This window comes from Tympanuchus pallidicinctus, unplaced genomic scaffold, assembly GCF_026119805.1.
Source record: "Tympanuchus pallidicinctus isolate F22 unplaced genomic scaffold, pur_lepc_1.0 scaffold15, whole genome shotgun sequence".
NCBI classification, from domain to species: domain Eukaryota; kingdom Metazoa; phylum Chordata; class Aves; order Galliformes; family Phasianidae; genus Tympanuchus; species Tympanuchus pallidicinctus.
The window spans coordinates 14,730,649-14,743,174 of NW_026294669.1; the positions used below are offsets into that span (position 1 = coordinate 14,730,649).

General features: G+C 58.5%; 1 protein-coding gene across 1 annotated transcript; it reads left to right on the forward strand.

The window, feature by feature from the left end:
• The first annotated feature begins 5,054 nt into the window (after positions 1-5,054).
• On the forward strand, positions 5,055-6,666 carry CDK5R2 (cyclin dependent kinase 5 regulatory subunit 2). Its single transcript, XM_052675579.1, has one exon. It carries the CDS (start codon positions 5,215-5,217, stop codon positions 6,160-6,162), a length of 948 nt encoding a protein of 315 aa, XP_052531539.1. The 5' UTR covers positions 5,055-5,214; the 3' UTR covers positions 6,163-6,666.
• Positions 6,667-12,526: the final 5,860 nt, after the last annotated feature.

Consider the following 12,526-nt stretch of genomic DNA (forward strand, 5'->3'; position numbering starts at 1 on the left):
GGCTCACCCCCTTGCAGCTGGTCTCTTACTTTCTCCCTGTCCGCTGCCTCTCTTCCCAGCCCCACCTGCTGCAGCCCCAGCACGTCTCCCATGCTGAAGGATCCCAAGGATCCCGGATAAGGGCCAGACCAAACAAGAACCTTTTGTGCCACATTGGGCTCATTTGGAGGAGCTGGGCAAAAGCCTGACATGGGCAAAGCAGGATCTCAGTGTCTCCAAGGCATATGGTGCACTTGTGCCACGTGCTGCCTCAGTTTCCCCGCTGTTCCCACAACCCTCCCCTGCAGCATCTCCACTCCTCCCTCATCCCAGTGCCGGGGCTGAGCCGTGTGTCCTGCTGAGAGCTGCTGTCAGCGCACGTTGTGGGGTTGGCAGGCAGCAAGCATAGGGAATAAAATTCTTCCCCCTCCCAGCTTGCTGCCAGGTTAATATTCCCTCTAACGACAGACGGTTCCTTTTATCCCCTCGCACGCTCCCGCCAGTGATTTAATCTTGAACAAGCAGTGATTATTTCCTGTACAGCTGCCTCCCTCGCACTAAAGGCCTGGCCTGACAGCACTGCACCAGGCAGGGAGCAGATCTGCAGGCTGGCTGGGACCAAGGGAGCTTCAGCAGATCCCGCGCTGCCTGGAGCCATTGCCCCTCATGACGGGACCCCTGACTGGGGATGGCAGATATCAGGGAAGAAAAGAAACTGGGGAAGGTATTGGGTTGCTCTACCAGGGGGCTTTCCAAGACCCAGCTTCACGGGGTTCTGCCAAATCCTGGAGGTTACATTGGTAATGTGGGACCCACCAGCTGCCAATTGCTACTTCTGCTTCCTCCAAACCCAGCTCTGACCCCAAACAGATGTGATGCAGGCTTGAGGAAGCAGCATGTTACCAGAGCGATATGGGGAAGCAGGAGGCCCCCTGGGTACTGGGAAAATTAAAGGCCAGAAAAGCACCAAGGCCATTCTCTTGCTGCTCACTTCCCTTGTCTAGGTTGCTGGGGAGAAGGTTCTCATAATACTGAGCCATTGGAAGTGGACAACTTCATTGCTCTGCTCAGCTGGTGGAGATAATGAGGTTAGCACTGGAGGCTTGTCTTCAGAACATCCGTACAGGACACTCAGGTCCTTCATCCACGCTCTACCCAGAGGGCTGGGCAAGGCCACGGTAGGGAAAAACACCGGGAGAGCAGAGCTGGTCCGGAGCCACCACAACAGCAGCAAAACGCGGGGTGCAGCTCCACCTGGTGGGCAGCGATCCTCCCCGCGAGTGTCGCTGGGTCCCCATGGCCACCAGCGCCGGGACCCAAGAACTGAAGCCAATGGCTCTCCCTTTCCCATCACTGGGGAATCTCTGGGAACTGGGGCCAGTGGCCGGCAGCCTCACTCCAGGGTTCGAACAGTTCCAGTGTTTGGGGATGCCTGGGTCACCCGCGTCAGTCTGCGGGTGAGCAGCCCTTCTCCGGGGTTCTCCTCGGACGCAGCGCCTGGCAGCAGCCCTTCCCCCGCCGGGACTCCGCGATCTGCCCCCCGCACGGTACAGCCTCCGGGGCCGCCAGAGGGCAGCACCGGCACGGGGTACAGCTCGGGGGCCGAGCCCGCGGAGCCTCACACTTCATAGTTGCCTGCGGGGGTTGACGGTAATTAGCCCATTCATTAAGCTCTCCCCAGTTTTTAGCTGTTGCAGGACTACATGGATACCCTAACGAGGAACGACTCGTGGTGCTTGGGTTGTCCAGCACACAGCTGAAACCTTTTCCCAGCGATGGCTTTAGCAGCAGCTCTGAAAAGGACAGGTGCTGCAGTAATCCCCATTCTCATTCTGCATTGGCAAAGCGGGAGCCTAGTGTCTGCCCTGTGCGACTCTGTGCTGCTCCAGGACCCCTCTCTCTGCCCAGCAATCTGGATGCTCTGATGTTTTTCCCTGTCAGTCCTCTCCACTGCGGTTTCCATCTGGAAGAGCAGTCTTTCTCAGGGTCCCTGAATTTTTTCTACCATTGCTATTTGGCAAACAGCAGGACAGAAATAGCTGTTCCCTGGGGGCTGTGCTCTGCTTTGTGATTCCAGAAACTGACCTCGGAGCAGGGGCTGCACGAGGCCCTCCACGTACCTGCCGCTCTCCCCGCCCTGGACTGTACAATGCTGTCTTTGCCAGTGCAGACAGACCACGGCACAGCAAGTGAGCCATTAGAGACCAGCTCCAGCCAGCCAGTTGCTCATTCATCTTTGTGAAGCAGGCAGGGGGACGTGCCAACTGCCTTCTGCCAGGACGCATAGGAAAGCTCATGCCTGGTAGCTCTGCAGCCTGGAACAGGGGACTAGCATCACAGTAGGGCTGCCAGTGTGCTCCAGCTCCCCATCCAGATCACCCCTGGTCTGGAATAGAGGTACTTCTAACACAATCAAAATTAGGGGCCTGGGCAAGCAAGCATCCCTTTGTTGGCACAGGCACATAGCTGATATATGTGTTGTCCTAACTGGGGTGACCTTTTGGAGCAGGGGGTCTGTTAATGCCTTCTATTTCTGTTCTATGCCTTCCTTACTGCCCAAAGCTGATGGGAGGTGACCTGCCATGGTGCTGAGCATGTGGTTTGTGTTGTATCATCGCTTGTCAATCTCAGGCCTGAAGCTTGAAGAATAAAACTGGAGAGGGGGGAAAGGATCCTCCTCTTTCACGTGGAAGAGCAGCTGCCTCCCAGGTAAGCTGCAAAGCCGCTTCTTTACCTGTATAAGAAATGTCCCTCTGTTCTTGCAGGGTAATTCCCTGGTGTTTGCATGACACATGGGATAGAGAAAGACAAATTCTCACCAACCACCTGCATCTCAGAGCTGTTCCTCTGGTTCCACAGCATGATGCTGCAACTGCAGGCAAGGGAAACAGCTGGCCCTAGGCTGGAGTTTATACAGATTTCAGCCCCAGGAAGCTCACGCGTTGCTGCCTGGGGCCAATGACTGCAGACCTGGTTGAGGGAGCCTCTGCACGCTTCTCTGTGGGAGGATGCAGAGCCTGGCTCATGGCTGCCGAATACAAATAGTCCTGCTTAATGAGTTCAGGGATGCCAATTTGGGAGAGTGCATGGAGGGTGGGGGCGGCTTCATGTATTTCAGGTGAAGCAAACTGGGAGCAATTTTGCTCCAGGAGGAGAGAACAGTGTGCAGGAAGGGCTCTGCTGCTTCACCTGCCAAATTCAGCTGTGGTTTCTGATGAGTTTGTGCAATTGGAAAGTCAGTCCATCCTCAAGCATGGAAAGAGGACAAGGAATGATCCCTTCACTGGAACAGGCTGCCCAGGGAGGTTGTGGAGTCTCCTTCTCTGGAGATGTTCAAGACCTGCCTGGATGCCTACTTGTGTGACCTGGTGTAGGGAACCTGCTTTGGCGGGGAGGTTGGACTCGGTGATCTCTGGAGGTCCGTTCCAACCCCTACAATTCTGTGTGTGATTCTGTGTGTGATTCCCTAGGGGTGGAGCCCTTCCATCCTTGCTAGGCTGAAGCTGGAGAGTCTTAATCTTCAGGAACCTTGTCCTGGCTTTGTTCCTTCTCATCTGTATCCCATATTCCTTTTTTTGACACCAAATTCTCCAAGTTTGTTTGTTTTCAGCAGGCCTTGGGTAGACAATGCTGGCCCAGATCCGATTGGGTTCTGGCTGCTCCCGAAGCAGATCTGTGTGTCTGTGTACACGTGCGTGTTTTTGCATAGGCCACCAAGGCACGTGGCTGGCCACAGCAGGGGATATGTAGGAATGGGACTTAATCCCTCTTTTTGCTCTGGCAGAGGGTCCCAGGTGTGGCATATCAGCCCCAGGCATGGGGAGGCCCCACTGGGAGGATGAAGTCAGCTCTGAGCCTGCGCTTCCATTTCAAACACCTCCAGCATCAGCACTGCAGGAGGAAGGGGGAGCTGCTTTAGCTCCTCCTGGTTGATAATTCATTACTGCCTGTTAGCCTGGATCTATCTGGCAAGAGCTACATCCTGCCACTGACGTGTTAATTTCACGGATAAAATGCTATATCAAAATGCATCATCGATACATTCTCCCTGAACCATTTCTCAGCCGTCGCTTCCGGGCAATTTACATGCAGGAGCAGTCCAGGCAATTGGGGCATTTTGTTCCTAATGGATGCCTGGCACCAGCTGGAGCCATCAGAGCCGCAGGATCTGTCCTCCAGCTCCTGAGAAACACAGCAGGATCCTCCCGCGATGGGCAGGGAGGCAGGGGGTGCAGGCTGCATCCGTGCCGTGCTCAGATCTAGAAGGGGGGAAGCAGGCTGTGTGCACACAGCTGGTTGATCGCACACCATTTTGCAGTGATGCAGTAGTGCAGCATCCTCCCCCTCCTTCCTCTATCTCTAAGCACCCTGACTTTTGTCTGATGCTGGTGATGGTCAGAGCAGTTGGAAATCTCCCCTCTGTGGCTGAAAAGGCAGAACGGGGATAGGACAGGCAGACAGAAGATGCACTGTGCTGTTGTACAGCTGGTGCTGGGGGGCTCTCGCCAGCCTGGAACAGGCAGTGGGGAGCAGCACCCTGCAGAGACAAACCCAGGGGGCAGGCTGGCTCTCCCCCCAACCCCTCCATGATGGCTCTGTGTGGGCAGACATTTCCCGTTCCCAAACCTTCTCTAGCTGCCCTCAAGCATGCATCTCCCATCTTCCTCTCCCCTTGGCATCGCACAGCGTTCTTCCCCACTCTTGTGGCCAGCTGCATCTCCACCCAGCACCACTTCTGGGTGCTCAGCTGGGCTGGGCTGGTCCATCCTGCCTTCTCGAGCAAGGAACGGGACCCGGGCGGGGGCGGCCGCGTCCTGAGGGGCTCCCAACACCTTGCCGTTCTCCCATCCCTGCATCCCAGCCACCTCCCCACGGCTCCAGAACACAGTCTGGAACCCGCGGGACCTGTCGAGGCGGCGATGAAGGTCACGGCGGGACGGCCGCCGCCCAGAGAAACCGCGCCGGTCCAGCCGACCCCCCCCGCCACCGCCCACCGGGGAGGGGGCGGGCCGTACCGGGGCCCCGTGCGGAGCCGATTGGCTGTCGGAGGGGAGGCGGGGAGCGGCGGGGCGGCGGCTGGGCTGCAGCGGAGGGCGCGGAGCCCAGAGCGGGCGCGGCGAAGCATCCTTCGGGCACCGCGGCCCCGGTGCGGGCCGCTTCCCCCGCAGCACCCCGGCCTCCTATGGGCGGTGCCGGCGTCCCGGCCCCCATACGCCCGTCCCGCTCGGCGTTAGCATGGGCACGGTGCTCTCCCTGTCCCCCGCCGCCTCCTCGGGCAAGGGCGGCGGCGGCGGGGGGCTGCTGGCCGACAAGGCTCCGGGCAGGCTGCCGGGAAAGGGCGAGAGCCGGCTGAAGAGGCCCGGGGTGCTCATCTCGGCTCTCACTTGGAAGCGGCTGGTGGCCGCCTCGGCCAAGAAGAAGAAGAGCACCAAGAAGGTGACGCCGAAGCCCGGCGGAGGTCCCCCCCCCGGGACCCAGCCCGACCCGCTGGTGGTGCAGCGCAACCGCGAGAACTTGCGCAAATCGCTGGGAGGGCCGTCCGAAGGAGCCAAGCAGGGCCCGCTGGCCGTGCCGGTGCCCACCGTGCCCTCGGCGCCCCAGGAGCTGCACCCCGGCTCCGGTGGGGGAAAACCGCCGCCGCCCCCCGGTAGCCGCGCCCCGGGCTCGCCGCGCCGCGTGGTCGTGCAGGCGTCCACCGGAGAGCTGCTGCGCTGCCTGGGGGACTTCGTGTGCCGCCGCTGCTACCGCCTGAAGGAGCTGAGCCCCGGCGAGCTCATCTCCTGGTTCCGCAGCGTGGACCGCTCACTGCTGCTGCAGGGCTGGCAGGACCAGGGCTTCATCACCCCAGCCAACCTGGTGTTCGTGTATCTGCTGTGCCGGGAGGCTCTGCGGGGAGAAGACATCGGGAGCCAGGCCGAGCTGCAGGCCGCCTTCCTCACCTGCCTCTATCTCGCCTACTCCTACATGGGCAACGAGATCTCCTACCCGCTGAAGCCCTTCCTGGTGGAGGGTGACAAGGGCCGCTTCTGGGAGCGCTGCCTGGGCATCATCCAGCGCCTGAGCGCCAAGATGCTGCGAATCAACGCGGACCCGCACTACTTCACGCAACTCTTCCAGGACCTCAAGAGCGAGGGCGAGGGCGGAGACGGGTCCAAGCACTGGACGATCAGCCTGGACCGCTAGGGAGGTACCGGGCCCCCGGGGACGGAAGGGGCCGCGCACCGAGGGGCGGGGGAGGCGAAGGACTGCTGGACCCCCCCCAACCCCAATCTTCCTCGCCTAACCCCCTCCGCGGAGACGCTGCCTGGACCCTCCCCGCTCCGGATCCGGCCGCTTCCCCACCCTCCCCCCTTCTGCCCTCCGGGACACCAAGACGGCGGCGAAGACCGGGGGGAGGGGGTTGGCCTTCCGCTTGCACGACGGGGGGGGGGGAGGGGGAGAAAGGGGCTGCCGAGGTGCGGAGGCTCTTGGATATGTTTTCTTTAGGGAAAAAAGGAAAGAAAAACAAAACAAAAACAACAACAACGCCGCCCGGAAGGGAGGAGGGCGTGGGGGCTGCGGAGCCGCTGCGTGTCCCCGCGCTCCCCCCTCAGCCGCGAGCAGCGCGCGGCCCCGCGCTGCCGGAGCTGTCCGTGGTGCTGAATCCGCCGCCGAGTCAGAGCCGAGCAGACAAAGGGCGGCGGGGAAGGAGGGGGCGGGTTGGGGGTGGGGGGGGGGTCGCGAGCCTTTGTGTCACCGGCGCTGTTCGCTGCCCGGTTATGGGGGCGGGGGGGAGGGGGGGGTTCTCCAAGGGAATGGGAGTCCCCCGGGTGTGGTGGGCCCTTCAGCTCAGGGTGGCCACCTGCTCGTCCCTTTGTTTGAGCGGCTGGGAGGGGACGCTTCCCGCTCCCTTCCCCCCAACTCCCCAACGTGTAGCCCCCTAAGAAGGGCAACTGTGGGGTGAGCAGCGTTCCCCTTTAACCTTCTTATCCCCCTCCCCGCCTCGACTTGCTGTGGGGAATGGTGTATGTGCCAGATGAGGCCTAGGGGCTGGGGTGGGGGTGCTGGGTTTTGGGAGGGGGGGGTCCTCTCCTCTTGCTTTGCTTCACTGGAGAATAAAGAGGTGGCCTGGATGGGCCTGGTGCTGCCTCCCTGGACTTGCTGGGCTGTGGGATGCAAAGGGGAATTGGGGGGTGTCCACTCTCCTCCCCATGGGGACGTGGGAGGTTGATTCTCAGAGGGAGCCTTCCTCCCCAGATCAATCTGGGGGGGGGGTCAAAATTTCACCACTGTTTGCTGTGTCCGCCCTTGGCTCCCTGTGAGCAATCCTGGCCTCCACCATTGCAGATGGAATGTCTGCTGCAGTGAATGTAACCAGGAGCCCACAGCTCACGTCACCTCCTTTTTTTTTTTTTTTTTTTTTTTTTTTTTTTGCCTGAAGATACCCCACCCTCCCTCCTTACTGCCTGTGCTCTGCAGGGCCAGGCTGCTCTCTCTGGCAGCAGCAGGTTGTGGGAGCTGTATTACTAGCCTGATTACCAGCTCTGTGCTTCTGCAGACCCCAGGGAGCAGGGAGGAGTTTCTCAGAGCTGGTTGCTATGCCTCCAGTTGCTCAGTTTTCTGGGGCTCCTCAAGCAGAATCCCTTGTATGTGCCCTCGCATCAGGGTCTGCATCTAGCACTTTGAAGCTCCTCTGAGCCAGACCCTTGGGTTCTCCTCAGCTAGGAAGAGCTGTGCTGGCTCTGCAGGTCATGGAGGATAAGCTGGATTCCCTACCTTTGTGTGCATCAGCAGAGCTGCTAATTAGGCCCAATCTGGCTCATTCAGGCAAAGCTGTGCAGCCAGGAAGACAGCACAGATGTCCCTGTGACGGGGTCTGAGCTGGCAGGGTGCTGTGCAAAGCTTTTCTGTGTTGCATGCACCTACTGAGACCTCTGCTGCTCCCGTCCTCCCTGTCCCTACTATGTGCTCTGATCCTTTCTTTATATTGACATTTGTGTGACCTTGTGGGGGGCTGTCTGGGCCAAAATGTTCTCACAACCTCACCTAACCCCAAAATTGGCTATACCCCTTTTTTTGTGTTGAGGAGGGGGGCAGCTCTGACCTGCTCTGTCTCAAACTGAGCTGGAATCAGACCCATTAGAGTTCCTATGGGGCTGCTGGGGGAATTCTGATGCTTCTCTGCCAGTATTTTAGAGAAGGAAACTGAGGCACAGTGTGATGAAGCAGCATGTGATGAAGCCTTAGCAAGAGGGGTTTTCAGCCTCATGGGAGATGCAATCCAAGGGTACCAGCCATCTCTACTCTCAGCCAGGGCTGTTTGCAGACCCTAGGACCCCTACCCCTGACTGCAGAGCTTCAGAGCTGCACAAGATGCCAGTGCTCACCAAGGTTTCCGACCCTATAGATCTCCCATAGGGCCGCTAACAGAGTCCTTTCAGCCTCAAGTCCTGGCATGTAAAATGCTTCCAGCTGCAGAGAGGCTGTGTCCTTCCCCTCCTCCCTTGTGTTTCATTGATTAAGAGTGCTGGGCCTCATTGGGGGATTTAGGAAGAGCTAATTGCAGACTGGTAATTGAAGACAGCTTGGAGTCTCTGGAAATGTCAAGGAATGGGAGACGAGCTCAGATGCTCCTGTGCATTTAAATATGCATCACCAGCTCAGCCTCAGCCCTGCTGACAGGAGATGTCTGGTTTTCCCTTCCCCCAGAGCAACCTGTGTGGCTGCTGGGAAAAACAGGGAATGCAGATCCCACCTTGCTCCCACTGAAGAAGAGGTGAGACTGGCACAGGGGTGTTAGTGGGAAGGGACAGGCTGCTGGGTGCAGCCCCTCTTGAGGCTGCAGCATACTTCTCTTGCTTCCCACTAATGTGCAACGTGTCCCCTCCAAGCTGTGTCAGTCACGAATGAAAGGGTTTTTTTTCCTGCCTAGGGCTTGCAAAGCAACAGCCCTGTGTGCTCCCCCAGCCTGGCTGCTCTGCCTGTAGTGCATGCTCCATGTGCTCGATGTGCTCATGGCAATAACACAGAGGAGGGGTACTGTGGCAGCAGCCAGCCTGGTGAGCTATGCCTCCTGATGGACAGACAGCAGGGGAAATGTGCTCTGGCTATTAAGAGCTGGCAGCATTCCTCAGAACTGCTCTATGGGGAGAAACCATCTCTAGCCTGTGTGGCTGGGTAGGGACCAGTGCTCTGCAACACCTGCTGCCTTGCAGCCCTGGGCTGCAATGATGGATGATGGATAATGTGTTCCTCAAGGCAGATGGAAGTGGGATTTTTCTCTTCTGCCTCTGTGGGAGCTGTCTGGACACTGGATCCACCGTGGTTCTGAATTGCTGCTGTTCCACTGACCTGGGGAGGGTTTATGGGTTTGAGTGAGGCTCGGTCATAGCTGTAGGGATCTAGGGGGTCTGCTGGATTCTGCTGCCTCTCTGTCTGTGTCACTCCAGCTGCTGGCTGCACAGCCAGGGGTGCTCAGCTGTGTCTCAGGGCAGGACCCTGGGTTGTGGGGGGAGCACAGGGCTGGGCTCTCTCGTCAGAAGTCCTGTATTACAGCTTAATCTGGCATTAGCGCATTAATCCAGTCCTCCCCACAGCCCAGCCTGTGCCCTCTGCAGCATCCGGCCCAAGGTCTCAGTGCTCAGCTGGGCAGGAGATGCTCTCCTAGCATGGACACCTGGGGGCTGTCTGGCTCCTTCCCTTCCTCTGGGTGCCAGCAGAACAAGTGCATGGAGATATCGCTTGGTCAGGCTCTGCTGCCAGGGCTCGAGCCCCCCAAAGCAGTGATAGAAGCAATGTAGCCCCATGCAGGGAGCAAGGCTGAGGGAAGGTTGCGTCTGGAGGGAGGACGTGAGTCAACAGCTCAGCACAGGAGTGCTGGCAGAGCAGTTGGCATGTGGAGAGGGGAAAAGAGGTGGGAAGAGGGAGAGCTAGAGGGGGTGAAGGTGTGGGCAGGAAGGCAGACGTCATCTAGCTGTGCTGCAAAGGCTCTTCCCAGCATGAGAAATGAGATATGTGGAGATGGGTCTAAAATGGGAGAGGGGCCCTCCATACCTTACAGAGGGGCTGAGAGGATTTGGGGGAACTGGGGTGAGGGGGGCTACATCCTGAGCCCTGCCCTTAGTAGCATAGTCCTTCCTTCTTGCTGCTTAAGCAGAAGGAAGAAAAAACAGACAAAAAAAAGATAGCAGAATAAAACCCTCCTCCTGCCTTTAATGAAGAGGCAGCACCAACAGCTCTGAGATCATCTGCTCTGCACAGACTGAGGCCTTTTGGGACCCTGTTCCCCACCTCATTCCTCACAGGGCACCCAGGGTTGGGGCTGCATTTGGTGAGCAGCAGAGCATGGGCTGCAACTGTGTATCCCCCCCAGCTCCTCTTCATCCTCATGGATGCAGGCAGCACTCATTCTCCTTCTGCTGTGCGTGAATGAAAGGAGCAGCATGGCAACCGAAGCAGCAGGTAAGTCTGGAGCCTGCAGCATACTGAGTCCATGCACCCCATCCCTGGGAATGGTGCTTCCACGTCATTCCCCTGGGCTGAGCACCCCCGGTCAGGGCTGGGGACGGTCGGTGCCACGTGTTGGGCTCAGCCCCGCTCAGCCATTGGTAGGATTTTGCTGCAGTCTGCTCTGAACCAGTGGTTTTGGAGACAGAAGGGAGCAATGCTATTGCAGGGCTGGGGCACAGGGACACAGGGTGAAGGGCAGCTGTGCTGGGTGGGGGCAATGCTCTGGACCTCTCCATTGAGCATCACATGGAGGGAACTTCTCCCATCGGGGTCTGTGGATGGGAGCATTCCAGGTTGCCATAGTGACAGCACTGTATCCTCCATAGCTGGAGAGTCCTGCATGGGTACTCCACCTCCCTCCTGTCTGCCCCCCCTCAGCTCATGATCCCTGCTTCTAGGGGGAATCCAAACAAGGGGATCCCGGGTGACCTCAGGGTGGATCCAAGCACGCCCTCAGCCTGTCATATAGGGTGGGTGGTGTTTTCTTCATTTCCCAGGACACTCAGGTCCAGCAGGGAGCTGCCCTTATAGGGCTGGGAGTGAGCAAGGAGCTTGGCTCACTTGGGATTCCCTGCTGTGGGCGCTGGCAGAGGGACAGGAGTAAGATTGTGGCGAGGAGCTACTAGTGACCCACATCCCTTAATCCCTGTTCTGCCCCTGCGTCATGCCTCTTCCTAAGCCCTGACGCCCGCTCCCTTGATGAGGACACGTATCCCTGCCCTGGCTATGATGAAGCCAGCTATATCCAGCTGCCCCCCCCCTATCATTTACCTTTGTAAATAATAGGGAGGCCAAAATTGAAGGGGGGGGGGCTCCAGCATGAGTTCTTGCTTCTGGCGTAGAGGGAGCTTCTCTTCCTCCCCCTGTTCACCTCCTTATACCAGCCTGTGCAGAGCTCAGGGACAGCAAAGGAAGGTCTCCCCTTGACCCCACTGTTCTAGGCATGGGCTCCCTGCATCACAACCCTAAGGCCCCCCACACTGCAGCCTGAGTCCTCCCTGGAAGACATGCTGCTGTCGGATCCCCTCTCTTAAGCTGATTAGAGCAGAGAGGACATGGCTGAGCAGATGCCACAAGGACCAGGAGAGTAACTGGACCCTGGAGGAATGCAGAGAGGGCAGCACAGCCATCCCTCCTGTGTCTGCTGTGACCTGGGAGGAACAGGGAGAAGGGCTGGCCACTCCCCCATGTGCTTGCATGGCATCAATCTGGCCTCAGCCCTGGCTCCATGAACACTGCAACCTGCCCAGAGACCCCTTATGGCACTGAAGACCCCCAGGTTTGGCTCCCCTCACCTGCAGCTGCCCCAGAGGGATGTCCCAAGAAACCAGTCATTCCCTCTATCTCTTGGAGGTAAGAGCCAGAGGTGGTGATTGAAGAAAGGAAGGAATGCAGGATAAGGCAGGATGGCTGCATTTCAGCCCCACAGTGCTCTGGTTTCAGATGTGTGTGGGGGGTTCTGCTGGCTAGTGCCCCCTGTTGCAGCCCCCTGCACACAGAAGCAGACACAGCTCACAGCACCTCTCCATTTTATTGAAGACAAATCCCTCCCCAGCTGGCAGAGCCCAGCACTTTTCCATCCACTAGGCCAAAGTCCTGCTCTGGAGGGTGGGGATACTTCCTTGGACACCAGGCCTGCCCCTTGGTGCCCTGGGCTCCCAGCATTGCTGTCACTCCTACTTTACCTAGCCTTGTTCCCTGGAGGTAAGGATGAAGGCAGGGAGCAAGGAGCTGCAAGGAGGATCCCTCACCCTTGGGCAAGGCTTTCTGGGGTCTCCAGCTCCTGACCCTTCTGTTTTGGGAGATAGGTGGGCTAGAGGCTGAGCTGAGCACGAGGGGAGTTTGTGGGGTGGGGAATGATTTCTCCTCCCATTTATCTCCGCTTTAAGCATCCCTGTGCATTCCCTCATGGAGGATCCCTCCTCAATCTAAATGTAGGTAGACACCTTCTGCCCTCCAACCACCCATGCCAGGGAATCACTGACCTCCAAACCTCACCAGGGGCAGCTGGAGCAGGGCAGCATCCCACCCCCCACCCTTTCCCACCAAACTCCCCAGC